The 24,364-nt window shown below is 38.3% G+C and overlaps 1 protein-coding gene and 1 long non-coding RNA gene across 3 annotated transcripts in view; both read left to right on the top strand.

The window, feature by feature from the left end:
* The first annotated feature begins 2,668 nt into the window (after positions 1–2,668).
* DECR1 (2,4-dienoyl-CoA reductase 1) overlaps positions 2,669–24,364 on the top strand; it is a 62,776-nt gene continuing 41,080 nt past the window's right edge. For both annotated transcript variants that reach the window (XM_082601063.1, XM_082601062.1), the window contains exons 1-5: positions 2,669–2,752; positions 13,055–13,257; positions 14,828–14,885; positions 15,013–15,099; positions 16,083–16,230. In XM_082601063.1, the coding sequence (XP_082457189.1) occupies positions 2,702–2,752; positions 13,055–13,257; positions 14,828–14,885; positions 15,013–15,099; positions 16,083–16,230 (547 nt within the window). In that variant the 5' untranslated portion in view covers positions 2,669–2,701. The remainder of the gene's footprint in view (positions 2,753–13,054; positions 13,258–14,827; positions 14,886–15,012; positions 15,100–16,082; positions 16,231–24,364) is intronic.
* On the top strand, positions 22,342–23,508 carry LOC309791709. The gene is made up of 2 exons (XR_014291546.1): positions 22,342–23,064; positions 23,297–23,508. It is a non-coding gene; the product is annotated as an uncharacterized lncRNA (long non-coding RNA).

Here is a 24,364-nt window from a genome sequence, read left to right as displayed (position 1 = left end):
AGCAAGTCTGTATACGTGTGCGGTCACATGATTTAGCACCCGAACTTTCTACTCCCTCTATAGAAAATGTGCTTACAAAATCTTTGATATATGAGGAGGTGATCAAAGACAATGCAGCCAAAAAAATGTAGGGGAAAAGTGTAAATAGTGGTATGGTAATTAAGCACTTAAGTAATTAAACATATTACCTTACTTTTCTGGATTGTATGAAATGTGTGATATTACAGATTTTTTTGACATTTGTAATTTGTTATGATTTCTTCTTACATTCTAAATTAATATTCATTTTTGTACCTAATTTGGTATTTTTTTTTTCTTAAAGAAGGCTCCCAAAAGTGTGTAAGTATCAGATATCACCAAACTTGGATGCAACTCTAGCAGGGAGACCTAAACTAGTCCAGAAGTCAAGGTAACTTTCTGAGAAAATGACATTGAAGCTGACTCTTGATGTTGGAGGTCAGAGGCAGCCGCACTAAGATGGTAGTGTATTTATGTGTGTGTATGTGGGATGGGGATGGGAGGGAGAAAGTGTGAGGAACTGGGGTGCAGACGCTAAGGCTGAACCATGAGGAAGGATGGCAGAAGTCATGGTGTGTTCTTAGGCCCTGCAATTTCAAGAAAAATTAAAAATTAAAAAAATTTAATATGATAATTTCTTTCGTGTCACATTCAAGACAGGTACAGTATATATGAATTTTCAACCCCATATTCAGGAGTGAAAGTAATATCATTTTATTTTATTTAAGTCCCATTCTTAGTCCTCATCCATCCGTCCATGATTGTGGGAAATTCAATCTTAGTTATCCTTAGAGTCCTGTTCTTTTCCTTCACTCTCAAGATCATGAGAAGGTGGGCTTTCTCTGAGGTATGTGTGTTAGTCCGTTCATGCTGCTATAACAAAATACCATCGACTGGGTGGTTTATAAACAACAGAAATGTATTTATTGCTCGCAGCTCTGGAGGCTGGAAGTCCAAGATCAGTGTGCCAACAGAGAGTCCCCTTCTGGTTTGCAACTGCTGACTTCTCATTGTAATACCATCGCTTTGGGGGTCATGATTGCAACATATGAATTTTGGGGGAACACTGATATTCACTTCATAGCAGCATGTGCTCTCCATCTTCTCCCAGAGTTTCCCTGTGGCATTGGTCTAACTGCCTACATTGTTAGTTAACTGGATAACTCACCCTATATTGTCTGCCTCCCTTTCTTACTGGTATTCCAAAGTTCCCCAGTGAGTCATTTGTAGTGGATCCTCCTCTCAGGATCTGCTTTGGAGGAACCCAACCTGAGACAATGAGTTAATACTGTAAGGGCACTGTCAATGCCCTCCAGCCAAAGACCACCAGGGACACATCTATAGTTGAACCAGTTGGGTTTATTTATTTTTTTGCATCAAAGTAGGACACACACCATGGGATATCATGGGGTGTCTCTGAAAAAGTGTGTCAGAAAGGACCTATTATAGTATTTGGACTTGGCTGGATGGTTTGGGAGATGGTCTAAGGAAGCGGGGATTGGATACTGTCAGAAAGCACAGGCAATTCTATGAAGGAGAATCTCAATAAATCTTACCTATAGTGAGGGGAGACTAAAATGAAGTTAAAGTTGCAACTGGAAAAGAAATAGCCACTCATCTGGGCCAAGAGCTGGGCTGTCAGGTACTTGTGGGTGACAACCGGGAACTTGTTTTTGTCTGTGCTTAGACAAAATTGTGAAGTGGACTTGCTTTGTCTCACCTTCTGATCTCAGAGTAAACTTGTCTGAGGTTGGTATTCTGTGAGATGGTTTATGTCTAATAGATTAGCATGGTCTACCTGTGAATGCCAGGCCAGGTTCCGAAAGTCCAGTCCTGGTCTGCTTTTTAAATTTCTCAGCACTTAGAAAATGCAAGGCACTTAGTAAACTCTCAGTGTCACATACCAGTCACCAGTCTGAAGTTAGGGCTTCACAAGCATCCTCTTTTAATCTTAACAATAATCTTGAGTTAGGTATGAATTATATTCACATTTTAGAAGCACGGAAGAAATGTGATCTGTGCTTATGCAGAATGTCAACAGGTACATTACATTAAGATGAAGAATGATAAACCAGAGATCTGCCCTTAATTCTGAAGTGAATATTATTAATCCCTTAGAGAGAAAAAGCAAAAGCAGGAGGGTCAGAGGCCCGCTGTCTCTCGGCAATAAGATAAAAGTCGATGTGTCCTTGGAAAAATCAAAGCTGCCCGGAATCTGCAACTTCTATTAGATTTCAGCCACTTCCCCTTAGGAATATGGAGGCTGTCTTAAATATATTATTATTCTGATGATGTGTGGTTCAGCTTGGACTTAAACATGCACTTCAGGAATAAACATAAATTACTGAAAAGGCATGAGCCCTCCGGCAGTGTATACATGCCTTTTGTTTCTGCAGTCTTCAAACTTTTCTGGCACAGTAATTCGTCCACCAACACAAGGACATATAAACCGCCATTACCAGCTCTAGAAAAAACAATCCGGACAACAAAGGGAAAGACAGCAAGAAAGAGCGTGAGAGAGGCCAAGCGAGGCAGCGCCCTGGGGTTCAGACCCGGGTGCAAGGGCGCGAGGCGCCTCGGCCGCTAGGGCCCGCCCGCTCCCAGCCCAGCCCTCATAGCTCTAGGATTTCTGGCCCGCCCCCTGCGCCGCCCGCTTTTCCGGCCAGATGTTGGGAGGCTCTACATGGCGCTGCTAGGCCGTGTCCTCTTTGCTTGGGGCCGCGGTCCTCGGCGGGTAAGGCGGCGCTGGAAGGGCCGAGGGCCCTGCGCTCTCCCCGCAAACGCCCTGTCCGGGGGGGTAGCGGAACGAAGCGCAGAGCGTGGAGTCGCGTTACCGGGACGCTGGGAGCGAGGACAGGGTATCTCGCGGAGAGAGGACAGAGGACTGGGGTTTCTGGGGAATCTCGCGAGGAGCGGGAACCCGGGGACTGGGATTACGTGGGAAGGTCGCTTTGTGGTGCTGTCGGAGGAAGTCCTGGTATATGTTTGTGTTTGGGATGGGGGTGGGGGTGGGGAGGGCACGCCGTGGTTCTCACTGGTTCCCATTCCTAGTAGTTTCAAAGTTGTGTGTAAGTAGAAAGAGAGGACACTGTACACACCGGCCTTTAGAGGAGTGGGAGAGGGACGGGGTGGGGAGTGGGGGCCCAGAGGGAGCATTGGCCTTCTCTGTAGTTTTTTTTTTTTTTTTTTTTTTAATGAAGGAATTCTTTCAAGTGTTAGTTGTTCAGTTAAACATTAATACAAACATATTCACATAAAAAACTTCCCTTCCTAGAGATAATGCTGGGCGAGCTGCATCTCAGGCTGGCTTCCACCACTTCCACTCTCATAATTTTGTTTTGTTTTGTCAACATCTCTCCAGTAGACCAATAATCAAAATAAAGTGTGCAAGAGAAGGCAGCTAGAAGGGGGAAGAAAGAGAAAGGAAAATAAAAAAGTCATATCCAAGACAGCCCCTTCCCCCAACTAAATTAAAAAAAAAAATCTTAGTGAGCTAAACTAAACTAAACCAGAGTTCACAATTTCCTTAGCCAGGTAGAAAAATTAATCTGCCAACTGTGAAAAAAACTTTTTTTTCAGTTAGAATGGGCAGCCATGGTTTTCTTTTTTGAAAAACATGGACAAATTCCAAATGTGAACACAAGGAAATGGTATAATGAGTCTCTGAAGTAAGAAAGAAATTCCTTTTAAAAAGTGAAATTTGTTCAAGGTTAGGGTTTTGTTGATACTGTTTTCTCTTATAAAGATTTAGGTTATAGGTTATTGTAAAAGAAAGCTACATTTTCAGATCCCTTCATAAAGAACTCTCTCATTTGAATCCTACCATGGATCTGTAAAGAAGAAAAGTCTTCAGAGAATTTTTTTTTATTAGTCTCTGCTTTACAACAAAGTGAATCAGTCATACATATACATCTGTACCCACATCCCCTCCCTCCTGCGGCTCCCTCCCTCCCACCCTCCCCATCCCACCCCTCCAGGCGGCCACAAAGCACCGAGCCGATCCCCCCCGCGCCACACGGCCACCCCCCCACCATCCATCCACCCCACGCCCGGCAGTGTATACACGTCCATGCCTCTCCCCCGCCCCGTCACAGCCCCCCCACCATATCCCAAGCCCACCCCCAGTAGGTCTGTGTCTCTATTCCTGTTTTACCCCTAAGTTCTTCATGACATTTTTTTTTTCTTAAATTCCATATATATGTGTTAGCATACGGTATTTGTCTTTCTCTTTCTGACTTACTTCACTCTGTATGACAGACTCTAGGTCTATCCACCTCATTACAAATAGCTCAGTTTCGTTTCTTCTTATGGCTGAGTAATATTCCATTGTATATATGTGCCACATCTTCTTTATCCATTCATTTTTTTTAAAAACACAAATCATTAGGATTGTAGTAATAAGGTCACACAGACCGTATCCCAGCTCTTCTGACACCATTAGACAATACAGCATGAGGGGGAGAAAATGAACTCATTTAAAAATTAACTGTAATCTGACAGTTGTGAAATTCCTTTGCTTAAGAAAAATGGAAGTTTTGAGGATGGGGGTTTGAAGGCAAGAGAGGAGGCCCTTATAGGTGGTGTTTCTCTCCTTCCTGGCACATGCAGGCTTGGGTGTGAATTACTGGGAAAGGAAAAGTCTTCACATCTGTTAAGTGGGAGATTGTTCCAGGCAGCATAATGTTTCTGTGAGCAAATACAAGTTTTTTCAGATAAAGCCCCTGATTTGAATATTTTAGTTACCAAGAAACTGAGAAATGTTTCCTTTGTCATACATCCTATTTATGAAGTGCTGTATTGTGCTGTTAGCTAGTAGGGTTCAGTTCAGTGCAGCGTTTAATGAGAACTGGCTCTGTGCCTGCCCTGGGGATGCAAAGGTTAAAAAAAAGTATGAAACTTGCTCTCAAGTTGCTCTCAGTTTTTTTTTTTAATAAATAAATAAATTTATTTATTTATTTATTTATTTATTTATTTATTTATGACTGCGTTGGGTCTTCCTTGTGGTGCGAGGGCTTCTCATTGCAGTGGCTTCTCTTGTTGCTGAGCACAGGCTCTAGGCACACGGGCTTCGGTAATTGTGGCACATGGGCTCAGTAGTTGTGGCTCGTGGGCTCTGGAGTGCAGGCTCAGTAGTTGTGGCGCACGGGCTTTTTTGCTCCATGGCACGTGGGATCTTCCCGGACCAGGGCTCAAACCCGTGTACCCTGCCTTGGCAGGCGATTCTTAACCACTGCACCACCAGGGAAGTCCCGCTTTCAGTTTTAATGAGGAAAACATTCACTCATTCAGAAGTTTATCAAGAAATGCTAATTAAGTGCCTACAAAGTGTTGGGCATTCTTTGGCGATCCTTACTTGAAAAGTATCTCTACCATCCTTGAGCTAATAGCCTCATATGTATTTTTCAAGTTATGGATAATAACTCATGAATGGACCTTGAAATAATTTAGTGGAACAAAATGAGTTTAAGAAAAATAAAGTGGAATGGAGTAGAAAATAAAGTGGAATAGAGTAGAAAACCTAATGTAGTAAGGTTAAGTTTACTTTGTGAAACTTTTTTTTTTAATTTACTATTCTTCCCTTCATAAATTCATTCTTTGATATCTGTGGTGCACATTGCTTTTTCTTTTTCCTTTTTTGTAATCAAGAGTAATAACTACTATTTTTATAAAAATGATACCTGACCAATATGAATTCAAGTAATATAGTTAAATTAAAACAAGCAAAGTAACACATGTTCCCAAACTGGCCACCCAGAAATAACTGGGGTTAACATTTGGCTAACATCATTCCAGGCACCTGTTTGTGCTGGTAAAAGGATGGGTAGATAGGCATAATTTTGCTTGGATGTATCACATTTATTTTTCCCATTGAACTTCATCAACATTGTTTCATTGTCTTCTGATGCTGATTATTGTCAAGAAGAAGTGTAAGGCCAGCTGGGTTTTTTTTTCCTCTTGTTTGTGTTTTGAGTTTTCTTTCTTTCCTCCCTCCCTCCCTCTCCCCCCTTTCTTTCCTTTCCTTTCCTTTTCTTTCTTTTTTTTCTCTCTTTCATTTTTCTATAGAGAAAGCCTAAGAAATCTTTCTTTACCCATCTCAGAATTTTGGAATATAAGCTTCCTGGAGGCAAGGATTTTCGTGTGATTTGTTCACTGTTGTATGCCCAGAGAGCACAGAGTAAATATGGAATATCTGTCACACGACTGAATGCATGTACTGTGTGGTGTATAAGGCATATTTCTTACTAGATCCTCATTCAGAATATGTCTGAAAAATGATATTCTAGTGGGTCATCACCAGACATCAACAGACTGTGAAAATGCAGATGTTTATTAGAATGCATATATGAACAAAGCAGTGTGTGCCTAGAGGAGGCAGGGAAGGCTTCATGGAGGAGGTGGGCTCCTAGAGCTCACTTTTGAAGGAGTTGCAGTGTACAGGATCCCAAAGATAATCTAGATGTAAGGAATTGCATGTATCAAGAAGTGAAGAAGCATGACCTATTTTTAAAAATTCAAGTGTTTTGGCATTGTGGACTTTGCAAAGTATTGGAGTCAGAGAGAAGTTCATGGAGATGAGACGGGACAGGTTGCTGGGGGACCAGGGCATGGTGGGCTTCACTTATTTATGTGGCAAATTGAGCATTTACTATATGTTAGGCACTGTACTAGGGATATGAGCATGAGAAAAAGAGCTGATTCCTCAGGAAGCTTAAGAATCTAGTAACATTATAGTATATTATGGTATGTGTTATGATGAGTGTTCTTGATCTTAGAGGGGGTACAAATAAATAACATCCCTCTTCTCCCGTCTGAAAAAACAGAGTAAAGATGGAGGCCAAAGTACCACTTGTTACAGTTTGGTATTAGAGCCAATTCTAACTGGATTTCCTGAATTAGGCAGACTTATCATCTGAGGAGGAACATTTGCTTTCTGAGGGCAGCTAGCTCCCAAGAGGGAGAAGGTTTAAGAAGGACTACTCATGCCCAATTATTCTCTCAAAATTTGCTGGTCAGATAAACCATTTCCAGGGGGACAGGGTGACTAAGGGGGCAAAAAGAAGCCTGGAGTTAAACTAACTCAGCTCCCCTCCTGGAGGGAAATGAAACATCAGGATTAGGGAAGAAACATTTCCCACCCACAGTGGGAGAAGTGTACAGTTTTAAGGAGTATAGGGGCTTCCCTGGTGGCGCAGTGGTTAAGAATCCACCCGCCAATGCAGGGAACACAGGTTCGAGCCCTGGTCCGGGAAGATCGCACATGCCACGGAGCAACTAAGCCCATGCGCCACAGCTACTGATCCTGTGCTCTAGAGCCCGTGAGCCACAACCACTGAAGCCCACGCACCTAGAGCCCGTGCTCTGCATCAAGAGAAGCCACCGCAATGAGAAGCCCATGCACTGCACCAAAGAGTAGACCCCACTTGCCGCAACTAGAGAAAGCCCGTGTGCAGCAATGAAGACCCAGTGCAGCCAAAAATAAAATAAATAAAATAAGTAAATTAAAAAAAAATCACTTTAAGGAGTATAATTTTGGGGTTTTACATATAAGCTGGGACCTGAAGGATTAGTAGAAGTTAGTCAGGGGGAGGAGTAAGAGTAAGAAAGTTCTAGGCAGGAGAGTGGCCTATGTGAAGGCACAGACTAGATTATAGGTAGCAAGTAAGGAGGCAGGTGGTGAGAGACAGGCCAGGGAGCAGCCTGTGAGCCACATTAAGGAGTGAGAGCTTTGTCCTGAAGGCCTGGGAATAGGGGTGAGAATGGAGGCAACCTGGGTAATCTCTCCAGATGAGAGGCCATGGTGGCTTCAACTAAGGAATGGCAGTACATGAGAGACTTGAAGTCTGGTGATATTTAAAAGAGATATATTGAGAGGTCTTGATGATTGGTGGTAGGGGGTGAGGAAGGAAGATTGGGCCATGCTGAGGAGGTGAATGGCACCATCAGAATTGTGAGCAGGAAAGTATTATCATCAGGTGAGACTTGAGATGGGGATACTAGAGTGCAAGTATAAGTGATAAGGGTCTGAACTAAGGGCAGTTGTTGGAGCTATTTAGGACTAAAATGAACCGAACTTAGTGGTTTGGGTATGTGGTGTAAGATGAAGCCCAGATTTCTATTTTTGATCCCTGAGCTAAGGGAAATGCTACTCTCTGAGAGAGAGCATTTATGAGAGGGAGCCAGAGGGAAGAGAGGGGTAAGTGATATATCTTGAACATGTTAAAGGGCCTCTAGGACTTCCAAGCTGGTATACAGATAATTTGATTAAGTTATAGAGGTGGTGGTGAGAATGATAATTCTGTTGGGAGTATTTGGGAAGCCTCAGCCTTGAATGATGAATGTTGAGTGATGGTGGGGATCAATTTGTTGTTGTTGTTTTTTTTTTTTTTTTGGTGGGGATCAATTTGTATAAAGGTAAATAGGTAGAAACAATTTGTGTTTGGGGAACCCTGCATATTTTGTTTTTTTGAGTATAAATTTCAAGGTGGAAAAGCAGAGGGAGATGAGGCTGGAGAGATGGACAAGAGCCAGGTCATAATGACTTGCTGTGCTGGGTGAAGCTAAGGAATCTGGACTTTATGCAGGGAGTCACTGAAGGATCTTAAGGGTAGAAGTACCATGAGCAGGTTTGCAGTACTCTGGAGCGCAGCATTGCAGATATGTTGGGGTAAAGGGAGACTGGAGGACAGAGACCACATAATGGATGATGTAGCATAGGCCCTTAGTATTTGTGAATGATGGAAGATAGGGACCTTTGAACTCAGGCAGTGGATGGAGAGTAAAGATACTGACAGGGGAGGTAAAATACATGGGACTTGGAGAGGAATGGAATATATTAGGTGAAGAGAAAGAGGATGTGAAGGAGTCCCTAGAGGGAATCACTTGGATGAATGGTAGCCTCAGAGCTCAAATATTAATGTGAAGAAATTTCAAAACAAACTCCCTTCCAAAACTATAAAGCTAACTTCGTAATGTTAAAAAAAATCTAGATCTCAGATTATTCCCCACAGGTCATTATAAAGCACATCAAAAAAAGGAGGGGAATTCTAAAGTTAGCCAGGGTTTCCTAGAGCTCATATTAGAAGGCATTTCACTGGTGTTTGGCAAACCTTAGTTTTTAAAGAAAATTCCAGGTAGAAAATAATCAGCAATCTTAGCTGTCCTATATTCTCTTCCTAAGATGATAACTTACTTTGAGATTAGAAATGCCTGTGTAAATATAAGTAAGTTAAGAGTAAGGGGACAGCTATACTTTGATCCCTTCCAGCATGGGGAAGCTCCCACATTGCCTTGCATCTAAAACAGTGATAGAACTGTAGGCTTTCACAGTTTGTGAAATGATGTTGCCGTTTACCTTTAGCCCTGATTTATTTTATTCTCTGTGCTTCAAAATTGTATTTCCAACTGCAGATTAGATATCTACACCAGAATAGTCCACAGGCATCCGAGGTGGAGCATTTCTAATACAGAACTGGTTATCTTCAGTTCTCCATCTTGAATCTTTTCGTGTCAGCCCAATCATTTCAGTAACAGCATCACTCTACATGCAGCTATTTAAACTAGAAAACTCTGTCATCTTCAGCTCTTCCCTTCTTGCTCACCATTTCCAGTTGGTTGGCTTCTGAGTTCAGGCTAATCAGCATGTTAAATATGTGTGGTAAATGTTGTCTTGATTTCTGCTGTCATTATTTCTCACTTAGACTAATGCCTTTTGTCTGACTCATATCTATTTCCTTCTAGCTCACAGTTAAATCTTATTCTTTCCAAAACACAAAGGCAATGCAAAAAGTAGCAGAGGTATTGAGGTGAAGGTGAGAGAAGTGGAAAAGGCTCTATCCGCCAAATGGCCTTGATCAAAGGGAGAGACCTCTTTGTCTGCTTTTAGTGAAATAGGTCAATGTGTGCTGAGGTTGGACTTTGAGGCAAGAAGAAATAATTGGATCAGGCAATATTATGTACAATAGTAATTCACTATATCCTCATTTTCTGGGACCTTCCCATCTGCAAGTAATCTTATTTGCTAACTTCTTACCCCTTCTATGATGGCATCCAGTCTAAATCATCATCTCTTACCTGGCCTGGTATAAAAATATTATACTTACTCTCCTTGCTTTTAGTCTTGCCTCCTACATTCCATTCTCAACTTAGTAGCCAGAACAATTCTCTAAAAACTTAAGGCAGCTCATGTCAATCCGCTGCTCAAAACTTTGGAGAGTTTCCCACTTGACTTGAGTATAATTGTAAGTCCACGTAGTGGTTGACTCAGCCTGTGTGATCCAGTCCCCTTTACCTCATTGACCTCACCTCCTGTCCCTCTTTCTCTTCCCTCCTTCTACTTCAGCCACACTGGCCCTCCGATTCTTCCTAATGTGCTAGGCATGCTTCCTTCTCAGGGCCTTTGCTTTTAGTTTTCCCTCTGCCTGAAAGGACCATGCAGCTCATCCCCTCACTCCCTTTAGGTCTTTGCTCAGATGTCACCTCGATGAGACCTTTGCTGACCACTCTATTTAAAATAGCAACACTCTACCCATATCCTATGCCTTATCTTTCCCCACAGCAACATATTAACTTTTAATATACTCTATATTTCACTTAATTTATCTTCCCTCCCGCCCAAAGATAATCTCTCTTAGGGTAGAATATTGTATCTGTTTTGCTCACTGCTGTATTGCCATTGCCTAGAACAGTGTCTGGGGCATAGCAAATGCTCAGTAAAAACATGCTAAAGATAAATAAAATGAGTTAACACTATAATCGTAATATCATGTTTATCTCTAATACTTTTTCATACAAGCAAATTCCCAAATCAGAACAAACCCTTTTCAAGGGTTTGTTATGCTATGTTGTAAACTGTTACATTGTAGACACTTATTAGGAATTTTTATTTCAAATGCGATTATTTATACCTTTATAACCTTTCCTCTGTGAGGTTGAGAAAATGTTTTAATATAATAAGAAAAGAAAGTTTATATGCAAATATCTTGCTTAATTTATCTTTCATAAAGTACCAGTTAAAATTCCCTAGACAAATCAATACTAAATAAATAAAAATTCATCTTAGCGCTTTTGGGAAATTAGAACACATTTTTTCATTATTACTAGGTAATGATAAACTCACCAGCCTACTTGTGCAAATTTCCTGATTCATCATCTTAATGTAATAGTTCTGGAGTTGGTGGCAGCCTTAAGTAAAACTGCCATTTATGCAGATAAAGATTATTGTAAGTTGCTTGGATTATCATACTTTGGCAAAAGGATACCAAAAAATGCATTGTCAACATGAAGGTAAACGAAATATAATGACTGGCACGGAGGATTACCAGATTTGCAAATTTGTCTTTCACAATTATTTTATACATGTTTTCAAATTTTATCTTTCACTAACTTTTTTCCCTGGTTAAAAAATCAAATCATATTTATTGAATAGATTTTGAAATTACTAAGAACCAATCAAACTAACAAAAAGAACAAATAATCTTCCATTATCCCATCACCTAGACATACATAGTAACTGTGAAAGGTAATGAATGGACTCTGAAGTCAGACACATCTTCGATTTGAGTCTTTACTACTTATTATTATTTGTCTTTAAAAGTTAGTTACTTGACCTTTCTGTGCTTCAGTTTTCTCATCTATAAAATGGGAGTAACAATAGAATTTACCTTATAGGGTTGTTGAAAGTCCTTCATAGACCTGGCACATGGTAAATATTGAATCTACTACTAACTGTTGTTATTTTCTTCCAGTCTTTTTTCTAAGTATATATTTTTATTTATAGTTAAGAACATCCTGTATATTTCTTTTTTTTACTTAACATCATATTATAAGCATTTTCTTGTTCAGTTTCTAGTTGATGAATAGCCTTATCCTAAATCAGTGACTACATTTCTATTTCTTTAGGGTAAATTTTAGACATCTCAGAACAACTAATGGCAGCCCATTTAACTTATAAGAATGCTCTAGCAGGAAATTATCGATTCTGGAATTTTAATCTTATAACCATAACCTGATGGGGAATATCAGATACCCGACTGGTGTGATCATTAAACTCAGTAGGAGCTCAGTGAGTAAAGAGAGGCAGTATACAAGGTCGTTATAATCTTGGTTTTGCAAGTTGGGCAACATACTTAACTTTTCTGGGCCCCTCCTGAACAATGGGATAAAAATAATACCTATCTCATGGAGTAGTGAAGATTAGTTTCTAATCCTGATAAATGGTAAACACTTAATGAATATTAGCTCTTTATTGTTTGTTATTATGGTTAACACTTAAAAGTTTGTTTTCATAATTAAAAGTGAGAGAATAGCAGTGATTTTGACAAGTAATATGAGAGTAAGCTGTAAAATATAAGATAGGGCAGTATAAATATTTTTCAGTTGAAAATGGTTTGATTTTTCCCCCCATTTTAAATATAACAAATATTTTTATCTGTTCTAAATTTATTATCCAGAAGACAACATAGGAAGAGGCATTTGGTTTAATAAATCTTATAAAGGACTTTTTATAATTTTCTTCAGTGATTCAAAGATGGAATGTGATTTTTTTCCAAATTATTCTTGCTAAAAGACAAAAAGGCTTTATGTAAGTTTTTTTGAAGTTAAATTTAAGCTAAATGCATAAACTAATAATGCTAGCATTTATAGAGTGCTTTCTGTGTGCTACACAATTTTCTAGGTTTATTATTCATATTAACTCATGAAATCCTTATAATGTCCTATGAGGAAGCTTCTGTTATCATCTCCAGTTATAGAAGAAACTGAGGCAAAAAGAGGTTAAATAACTTGCTGAAGGTTACATGACTAGGGAGAAAATTCTGCCCTGTGTAGTTGAGCTCCAAAGCCCATGCTTTTAACCACTCTACTGTTACTTAACATTCCAACAGAAAAAGAATAAAAATTGATTAAATACAGTACCAACATGTTTACAGTGAGTTTGTGTTAATCCAAGAATTTGATTAATATTAGAGTATGTTTAAAAAAATTCATATCTTTTGTGGGAATATAAGTATGCAAATTTCAATTCATTTTTTTCTTTTAGTTTTTTAGGTATGGAACAAAAATATTATATCAAAACAATGAAGATTTTCAGTCTAAATTCTTTCCACCCTTGCAAAAAGTGATGCTACCACCAAATAGTTTTCAAGGAAAAGTAGCATTCATTACTGGGGGAGGTACTGGCCTTGGTAAAGGAATGACAACTCATCTGTCCAGCCTAGGTGCACAGTGTGTGATAGCCAGCCGGTAAGTCAGTCTCAGCAAGTTGCCTGGCAAGAGTCTATTGAAGAATAATTCTGTGCCACAATATTGAAACACTATTTGCCAGAGTTGTTTGATTTGCGTTGTAATCTTCTATGAAATATCCTTTAGATTATTTAACTAAATCTCCTTGGAAAAAGTCAGTTATAATTTTTGATGATAGGGCTTCCCTTGTGGCACAGTGGTTAAGAATACGCCTGCCAGTGCAGGGGACACGGGTTCGAGCCCTGGTCTGGGAAGGTCCCACATGCCGCAGAGCAGCTAAGCCCGAGCGCCACACTACTGAGCCTGTGTGCTAGAGCCCGTGAGCCACAACTACTGAAGCCTGTGTGCCACAACTACTGAAGCCCGTGCACCTAGAGCCCATGCTCTGCAACAAGAGAAGCCACAGCAGTGAGAAGCCCGTGCACCACAGCGAAGAGTAGCCCTGGCTTGCTGCAACTAGAGAAAGTCCGCACACAGCAATGAAGACCCAATGCAGCCAAAAATAAATAAATTAATTAATTTAAAAAAATTTGTGATGATAGAAATAATGATTGATTATGGAACTGATGATATATATATTTCACAAATTCATTGATAGAATTTTTTCTGTATGTGAAGTTAAAAAGTACTATATTGAGGCTGCTTGTTTTCAGTGAGAGTGATTATAATTACTGATTCAGTGGATAGTTAACCTTGTACCAGGATAATGGATATAATGCTTCCATTTCCTATAAGATGGGCAGATATTTCAAAACAGCTGTTGTGATGAATGTAGGGAGGGTGAGACCACGTGGAAAGAATTTCTTATTTAGGCATGTCCCAGTACCTTATAACGATGTAAGTATAGAGGTTTAGAGACTGGTCAAAAAAATCTACCCCTTCTTCCAATTTTGAATAGTGTACAATTTTTAGGTAGGCTAAGTAGTAACCTGAATGACAAGTCACTATGTAATTTACAGCGGGCAAAAGGAATTTCTTTCAGATGTTGTCTTTAATGCAAATTGGCCAGAACATTTTTTTTTCATGTTGTAATGTGTCTAAGAGTGTTAAAATATTATTTTCTTTGTAACACTACATAATTTACATTATTTATTTTTTTCTGTTTATCTCAAGAGCATAAGATTCTGACTATATATAGTTGTCCAGACCCATCAATTTGATCTAAAATCTACTAACGTAGATTTTATACATAACATAGATTTTTTTATAGTTTAACGTAAGCTTACATCATTCCAGGAATGTATTTTCCTTCTAAAGCAGGCTTGGGCAAGGAAATACAGAGAGATGAATATAATTAAGGAAATAATTTAAAATCTATGAGTAGATATAAAATAACTGGCTTAGAAGTAATTCAATAAAGTAGTGTCACATATATGAAAATTGCTTAAATTTAACTTCTAGAAAATAAATGCATTCAAACTAACTTGTTTGTAGATATAGCTTTTCTATTGTCTCAAAAATTCATGTCATTAAGCTGTAGATTCTCTTTTTTAATTTATGAAATTAAAAAGAAAAATATAGCATGAAGTTATTTCAGAACTCATGCAAAGTACCATGTGTTTATTTCTAGAAAAATTGATGTTCTGAAAGCAACTGCAGAACAAATTTCTTCTCAAACTGGAAATAAGGTACGTTAATAACAGTTACTTAAATCAGATTTAGGAATTATAGCATGCTTAAGTAATTTACTCATGCTCATGGATTAGGAAGTCTGAAAAAATGTAGGGTTCTTTTTTTCTCTTTGTTATTTTGCAGGTTCATGCAATTCAGTGTGATGTGAGGGATCCTGGTATGGTGCAAAGCACTGTGTCAGAGCTGATCAAAGTCGTAGGACATCCTGATGTAAGTGTAATGGTGATGAGGCGAAAGTATGAGGTCTTTGATGTTGATATCACCTACCAAGGAAATAAAATATTGATGTGAGCAAATGCTGTGTTAAGAAGCATCTATTTTCCATTGCTAGCAGAAAGCTAGCTCTGTTTAAATCAGGGAATAGATAAGGTGGACTGCTACACCATTTCCTTTCAGGAGTACTTAAAAAATACATTTACAATCATATAGAACAAACTTGATTTCACTTTATTTAATAAGATTATGAAATAAGAGCAGTTATCCAAGAACACAATATCTAGTTTAAATGATTCATGCTCTTTGCTTTTTTAAAATAACTTTTGATTATCTCTGTCAGTGGAGGAGAATAATACAAACAAGGAAACCTACAAAAAAAATTCCAGATTTCTTCTTGTAAGACCTGAGATATGCATGGGTATTTTGCTTTTGTTTGGTTCACATATTGGAAAGAAACCATTTCTTCCAGTAGTCTCAAAGAGAGCACTTTTCTGTGTTAAAGATATTTTCAGACAGACCAATAATGTATTATATTATTGGTGGAATAATAATATTCCACCGATAATAAGTGGAATCTTTATTGATATTGAAGAAGCAGGTCATCAACCAAGAATTTCATTAGCTAAATTAAGCCAAAATGATACCAAAAATTAAAGGCATTTTAATTAAGATTTCTTGAAATAAAGTATAGTCACATGGTAGATATGCTTAATCTATATTTATATTTTTAATAATAGACTCTACCCTAATTTTGAGATGGCGATTAGAACTCTAAAATTTGGTAAATAATAATAGGAAATTTTCACAGGCTCACAAAAGGTAAAACTGAACCAAATCTCATGGTATTTTTACATAGCAGACTGTGAACTTTAGCTTTATGATATTATTTGGATTTATAAGTTTCAAAAATAAAAGCCCTTTGGGGAAAATACTCTTCCTCATCTAAGTTTCTGTAACTTGCCTTAATCATTTATTAGATTGTGATAAACAATGCAGCAGGGAATTTTATTTCTCCCACTGAAAGACTGTCTCCTAATGCTTGGAAGACCATAACTGACATAGTTCTAAATGGCACAGCCTTTGTGACACTAGAAATTGGAAAGCAACTAATCAAAGCACAGAAAGGTATGTATATTTATTCTTTACATGTTTATTGGATCCCTACTTGTGCAGGTTCTGTGCTAAGCCCTGGGATACGTAAAAACGTCAATGACAGTGTCTATTCTTGTACAACTCATAATCTAGTGGGGAAGAAAGATACTTAAATAGTTACCATATGCACTTAAATAGTTACCATATGCTGTGATCTAAGCTATATTAAATGTTATGTTTCAAGTGCATTGGAAATCCAGAGAAAGAAATAACTAACTCTCCCTAGGGATGATTATCATGTTGAGGAACAGAATGCAATTTTAGCTGAATTTTCAAAGATCTAGACATGGAGAAGGGGGAAAGAAAGGAAATGTAAATGTCCATGGGAAGAAGCTTGGTGTGGGAAAAGCAGAAGGGTTTAGGGACTGGTTACAGACGGGAGGGAGATCAGTGGGAGATGATTATGGGAGGTGGGTTGGGTGTAATTGGGAAAGTTCCCGATACCAAAATGGAGAATTTGATGTTAATTTTGAGGAAATGGGGAATTATTTCCTTATGGCTTTTTCTTGAAGGTGTCTCATAAAGAATATGACTTGATTAGAAAGGTTACTGGGAACAATGTAGGGGCTAGAAAAGATTAGAGAGATCATTTAGGAGGGTCTTATTTTCCTTTTGTTAGGATAGATGGCATGGAGGATAAATTAGGAGATATTTAGAAGATAAGATCAATAGGCCTCACTGATTAGGTGAGAGAGTTTTTAGCTGGATTGGATAGTTGAGATGATGATGACATCAATGAGAAAACTGGAAGGAGAGTAGATTTAGAATGTACTAGAACATTTTTGTTTAGTACTATAGGAACAGACTTCTTTAGAAAAGTTCATACAATATAAATAGTGAATTTCGGCCTTTTGGCTAAGATCAAGTGTAATATAAATAGTGAATATATTTGTAATGTATTTATGTGGGTATATACATATATGTCTAGAACCAGTGTACATTTATTCATTTAACAGAAACTTACTGATGACTTTTGTGTACCAGGCCCTGTGCTGCATGCCCGCATGACAGGTGACTAAGACACTGTCCCTGAGCAGGTTGTGGTTGGGACTTGAAGGATGGGGGTATTTTCTCAGAGAGGTTGGAGAGTATTCTGAACCAGGACAAGGAGGAAGAATCCTTGTGTTCCTTGAAGGATGTCCTCTGGGGCTTGAGGGGAATGGCATGGAGCTGACCAGTTTCCTTCTGTTGGTTCAAAGCCTTTGCCTCATTAGGTTCAATTTCTTCTTCTTTACAGTGTGGATAATTCTCAGATCAGCTTGAGAAAGGATGTAGGAACAGACAGAAGGATGCTAGAGAGGCACTAGTTTTTTTCCTACGCATGTGCTAATAACTTCCATCTTTTCTCCATGCACTCACTGAAATTGAAACCCCAGGTCACTCATTCCCATTACAGCAAAGTGGATATGATTGAAATTTGGAATTTACATAATTTTTTTTTGATTTTTTTAAAGGGGTGGATGATTGGGAAGGGAGACAGAGAAGTGTGGGCTGACTTCTCTCTCTTCTCTGTTCTAGGATCCTTCTATCTCTTCTCACTCTGCCTCTGTCTGATTTTCTCTCTCCATACCTCTTACTCATTTCTCTTATTTGTTTCTCTCTGTATGTCTGTCTGTCTCTCTCTTTCTCTCTCTCTGTCAACTCTTCACTTTTGCTTCTGTTTCTTTCTTCATCTTGGTCTCTCTCACCGCTTGGTGTTTCTCCGCCTTGTCTCTTTTATTTCATCCCCTGCCCATCTGTGTTACTCTGGATTTCTGTCTGACTCTCCCTTCTTTTCTCATTATTGTCATTCATTTTAGCATAGACTTTGATCTATTTTTATTCATCACATTGGTTAAAATTCTATGGGCTTCATTAAAAATACATTAGCTAAGGCTTCTTAAAAGATGGAGCCAGTTTTTATTCTTCCAAAATTCCTGTCGGTTATAGATGCTGTAACCTGACAGGGTTTTAAGGACTTGTATTAGTGAGCTGTGGAGAGTACAATGCACAGGGTCTTTTCTGGTATTGGAGCGATAGTCTAGGAACTCAGGTGCTAATGACCTCTGAGGTGTGTCAAAGTGGTAAATATGGAAGTCAGTTCAGGGAGCAGGCCATCTGTAATAATCTGTGATCAGAAATATGTTAGGTGGTCTGGTATCTAGGAAGGCGGTCAAGGTAAGATATCCAGGAAGTCAGACTAGAAAATATAAGGGCACCAGCAACTAGAAGCCAGATGCTCACTTGCTGGGGACAGGAATTGGTGATGAGTTCCACTCAGAGAGGGGCTAGCAGATCACTGAAGATCAAGAGAACTGTGGCCTTAGCAGGGGCAGAGAAGCTAAAATTAGAGGGACACTGTTAAAGTATGTTTCTAGGCAGCACTGATGCAAAGCTAACAATTTTGAACAAATAAAAGATTTAGCAAACTCCTAAAGACCTTAGCCCAATGTGCTCTTATAGCCACAAAGGTCAGTAAATACATGGCTGATCCTTTCTGGGGAGGATTCGAAATTATCCTGCTGAGGTTCATTCATCACTAGTATGTCATGTATAAATTTAAAATTTTTAGTAAATAGTGTGGAAAAGAGTACCTAATTTTATTAAAGAATTGAGAGAACTTGCAATGAGGAAAGAGTAAAAGAATAATACAGAGTTTTATTTAAGAATCTAGTCATGAAGGACATGGATAGGATAAATATTGAATTTTTCCATCAAACCTTAGAGATCACTAGAAGCAAGAGATACCTCTTGAAACTCTTAAGAGGTTATTTTAACCTCTTAAAGTAGCACTATTATTTAAATAGCATTAATAATAACTTTATACCACAATAGTGCTTTGTAATTTACAAAGTATTTTCATATACCAGTATAGAATCAGTATGAAATGCAAGATTATTGTATGCTGAAATACAGATAGATTAAAGAAAGAGTAAATCAATGCATAATGTAGCTCTAATGTATATATTATTTTTAGTTTGCTAAATGGGAAGAAACATTTATATATAGTGAAATCCACAGATTTTCTATATATAAATTGATACAGAATTTTGATTGTTTTATAAATTTATACACTTAGGTAACCATTACCAAACCAAGACATAGAACATTTCTATTGCCTCCAAATGTTCCCTCTTGCCGATTTCTACTTATGTTCCCTCTGGCTGATTTCTACTTAATCCTCACTGTCTATGTTTTTAATCCATTTTTTATTGAGTTGTTTCTCTTTTTATTATTTTAAAAATTCTATATTTATTTTTTATTGAAGTAACATTGGTTTATAACATATATAAATGTTTCAAGTGTGCAGTATTTCTACTTCTACATACACTACAGTGTATTTACCACTAAAAATTTAGTTTCCATCTATCACCATACAGTTGATCCCCTTTACCCATCCCTCCCTGCCCCTTCCCCTGGTAACCACTACTCTGTTCTCTGTATTTTTTTTAATTGTTTTTCCTTCCCTACATCACAGCAGCATCTTACCGTATCTACAGTTGAGTTTTTTGTTTGTTTTTTTTTACGATGTTGGGGGTAGGAGTTTTTTTTTTTAATTAATTTACTTATTTATTTTTGCTGTGTTGGGTCTTCGTTTCTGTACTAGGGCTTTCTCTAGTTGTGGCAAGTGGGGGCCACTCTTCATCGCAGTGCATGGGCCTCTCACTATCGTGGCCTCTTTGTTGTGGAGCACAGGCTCCAGACGCGCAGGCTCAGTAGTTGTGGCTCACGGGCCCAGTCGCTCCACGGCATGCGGGATCCTCCCAGACCAGGGCTCGAACCCGTGTCCCCTGCATTAGCGAGCAGACTCTCAACAACTGCGCCACCAGGGAAACCCTGTTCTCTGTATTTATGTTTTTGTTTTTGTTTGGTTTTTTCATTTATTTTGTTTGTGTGTGTGTGCGTGTGTTTGTTTTTTATAGTCCACATATGAGTGATATCATATGGTATTTGTCTTTTTCCATCTGACTTATTTCACTTAGCCTGATACCCTCAAGGTCCATCTGTGTTGTCACAAATGGGAAAATTTTATCTTTTTATGGCTGAGTAGTATTTCTCTGTGTGTGTGTGTGTATATCACATCTTTATCCATTCAACTCTTGATGGGCACTTAGCTATTTTAATATCTTGGCTATTGTAAATAATGCCATGATGAACACAGGGGTTCATATATCTTTTCAAATTAGTGTTTCTGTATTCTTTGGATAAATACCCAGAAGTGGGATAGCTGGAAAATATGGTAGTTCTATTCTTAATTTTTTCAGGACCCTCTATACTGTTTTCCATAGTGGCTATACCAGTTTATAGTCCCACTAACAGTTTACTAGTGTTCCCTTTATTCTGTATCCTCACCAACATCTGTTATTTATGGTCTTTTTGATGATAGACATTCTGACAGGTGTGAGGTGCTATCTCATTGTGGTTTTGATTTACATTTCCCTGATGATTAGCAATGTTGAGCATCTTTTCATATGCCTGTTGGCCATCTATAAGTCTTCTTTAGAAAAATGTTTATTCAGCTCCTCTGCCCATTTTTTTAAATGTTTTTTGTTGTTGTTGAGTTGTATGAGCTCTTTATATATTTTGGATGTTAACCTCTTATCGGATATATCATTTGCACGTATCTTCTTCCATTCAATAAATTGTATTTTCATTTTGTTGATGGTTTCCTTTGCTGTGCAGAAATTTTTTAGTTTGATGTAGTCCCATTTGTTTATTTTTGCTTTAGTTTCCCTTGCCTGAGGAGACATATCTAGAAAGATTGCTAAGACTGATGTTAAAGAGCTTACTGCCTATTTTCTTCTAGGAATTTTGTGGTTTCAGGTCTTAGATTCAATCTTTAATCCATTTTGAGTTGATTTTTATGTATGGTGTGAGATAGTGGTCTAGTTTCATTTTCTGTCAGTGGCTGTCCAGTTTTCCCAACACCAAGTGCTGGAGAGATTATCCTCTCACCATTGTATGTTCTTTGCTTCTTTGTCATATATAATTGTCTGTATATACATGGGATTATTTCTGGGCTCTACTTTCTTTTCCTTTGATCTGTGTATCTCTTTTTCTTTCATTACCATGCTGTTTTAATTACTATAGCTTTGTAATTTAGTTTGAAATCAGGGAGTGTGATACCTCCAGCTTTGTTCTCTTTTCTCAGGAGTGTGTTGGCTATTTGCTGTATTTTGTGGTTCAATATAAATTTTAGAATTTTTTTGTTCTGTTTTCATGAAAAAAGTCCTTGGGAATTTGATAAGGATTGCATTGAATCTATAGATTGCTTTAGATAATAAGGACATTTTAACAAAGTTAATTCTTCCAACCCATGAGCCCAGAATATCTTTTCACTTATTTGTGTCTTCTTCAATTTCTTTCAACAGTGTCATATAGTTTTCAGTGTATGAGTCTTTTACCTCCTTGGTTAAATTTATTCCTAGGTATTTTATTCTTTTTTGTGATTGTAAATGGGATTGTTTTTAAAATTTGTCTTTCTGCTAGCTTGCTGTTGGTGTATAGAAACACAGCCGATTTTTTGTATGTTGATTTTGTACCTTTCAACTTTACTGCATTTCTTTACTATTTCTAATACTATTTGGGGGAGTCTTTAGGGTTTTCTATATATGAAATCTTATCATTCACAAATAGTGTCAATTTTTCTTCTTCCTTTCCAATTTAAATGCCTTTGATTTCTTTTTCTTGCCTAATTGCTCTGGCTGGGGCTTCCAATACTATGTTGAATAAGAGTGACAATGGGCTTCCCTGGTGGCGCAGTGGTTGAGAGTCCGCCTGCCGATGCAGGGGACACGGGTTCGTGCCCCGATCCCGGAAGATCCCACATGCCGCGGAGCGGCTGGGCCCGCGAGCCATGGCCGCGGAGCCTGTGTGTCCGGAGCCTGTGCTCCGCAACGGGAGAGGCCACAGCAGTGAGAAGCCCGCGTACAGCAAAAAAAAAAAAAAAAAAAAAAAGAGTGACAAGAGTGGATATTCTTTCCTTATTCCTGATTTTAGAGGGATAGTTTTCAGTTTTTCCCCATTGAGTATGATGTTAGCTGTGGGCTTGTCATGTATGGCCTTTATGTTGTTTCGGTATGTTCCTTCTATACCAATTTTATTGAGAGTTTTATCCTAAATGAGTGTTTAATCTTTTCAAATGCTTTTCTTCTTCTCTTGAGAAGATCATATGGTGTTTTCAAGTTAACTTTATTGAGGTATAATTGATGTATAAAAAACCGTACATATTTAATGTATACATTTGTGTATACACATGAAACCACCATTCAATCAAGGTAATAAAACATATCCATCACCTCCATGAGGTTTCTCATGTCCTTCTTCCGTGTGTGTGTGTGTTAAGAGCACTTATGTGAGAACTACTATCTTAATAAAAAATTTTAAGTGCACAATACAGTATTGCTAAATTTAGGCACGATTTTGTACCTAAAGAGATTTTGCAGATCTCTAGAACTTATTCACCTTGCATAACTGAAACTTTATAGTCATTGAACAACCCCCATTTCCCCTTCCCCCCAGGCCCTGGCAGCCACCATTCTACTTTCTGCTTCTATGAGTTTGACCTCTTTAGATACCTTATATAAGTGTAATCATGCAATATTTGTCCTTCTGTGATGGGCTTATTTCACTTAGCATAATGTCCTTCAGGTTCATCCATGTTGTTGCACATTACAATTTCTATTAAGGCTTAATAATATTCCATTGTATATGTATACCAAATTTTTTCTTTTTCCTTATCTGTCAATGGGCCTTTGGTTTGTTTCCATATATTTGCTATTACGAATAATGCTGCAATGAACATGCGAGTGCAGATACCGTTTCCAGGTCTTTTTTTTTTTTTCTTCTTTCTCTTCCCGCGGCACGCGGGCCTCTCACTGCCGTGGCCTCTCCCACTGCGGAGCACAGGCTCCGGACGCGCAGGCCCAGCGGCCATGGCCCACGGGCCCAGCCGCTCCGCGGCATATGGGATCCTCCCAGACCGGGGCACGAACCCGCATCCCCTGCATCGGCAGGCGGACTCTCAACCACTGCGCCACCAGGGAGGCCCCGTTTCCAGGTCTTGATATCAGTTCTTTTGGATATATACCCAGAAGTGAGATTGCTGGATCATAAAGGTAGTTTTATTTTTAATTTTTTGAGGAGCCTCCATACTGCTTTCCATAGTGGTTGTACCATTTCACATTTATACAATGGTTGCACATTCACCAGTAACAGTGTGCAAGGTTTCCATTTTCTCCATATCCTTGCCAACACGTAGCTTTTTTTTTTCTCAAATAATATCTGTCCTAACAGGTGTGAGGTGATATCTCATTGTGGTTTTGATTTGCATTTCCCTGATGATCAGTGAAGTAGAGCACCTTTTCATGTACCTGCTGGCCATCTGTATATCTTCTTTAGAGAGATGTCTATTCAAGTCTTTTGCCTATTTTTTAATCTGACTATTTGTTTTTCCCTATTGAGGTGTTGGAGTTCCTTATAGAATTTGGATATTAACCTCTTACCAGATATGTAATTTGCAAATATTTTCTCCCATGCTACAGGTTGCCTTTTTATTCTGTTGATTGTTTCCGTTGCTGTGCAGAAACTTTTTAGTTTGATGTAGTCCTACTTGTCTATTTTGGTTTTTGTTACCTGATTCCACATGCAACCTTGAAAAAATAACAAAAATTTTATTCTTCTGTGTAACACCATACCATAATTTTACCTAAGAAAACTAATAATTCCACAATGTTTTATTATCCAGTTCATATTCAGATTTCACCAAATGTCTTCACAAAATATCTTTTTTTAATTGAAGTATAGTTGATATATAATATTATATGTTACAGCTGTGCAATATAGAGATTTACAAGTTTTAAAAGTTATATTCCATTATAGTTATTATGAAATATTGTCTATATTCCCTGTGTTGTACAGTATATCCTTATAGCTTATTTTATAGGTAATAGTTTGGACCTCTTAATTGTCTCCCCTAAATTGCCCATCCCTGCCCCCCTCTCCCCACTGGTAACCACTAGTTTGTTCTCTATATCTGTGAGTCTGTTTCTTTCTTGTTGTATTCACTAGTTTGTTGTATTTTTTAGATTTCACATGTAAGTGATAACATACAGTATTTGTCTTTCTC

This window comes from Mesoplodon mirus (genome assembly GCF_964341445.2).
Source record: "Mesoplodon mirus genome assembly, chromosome: 16".
Lineage (NCBI taxonomy): Eukaryota > Metazoa > Chordata > Mammalia > Artiodactyla > Ziphiidae > Mesoplodon > Mesoplodon mirus.
Note: the sequence above shows the minus strand (reverse complement) of the source record. Positions and strands in the feature narration are given on the sequence as shown.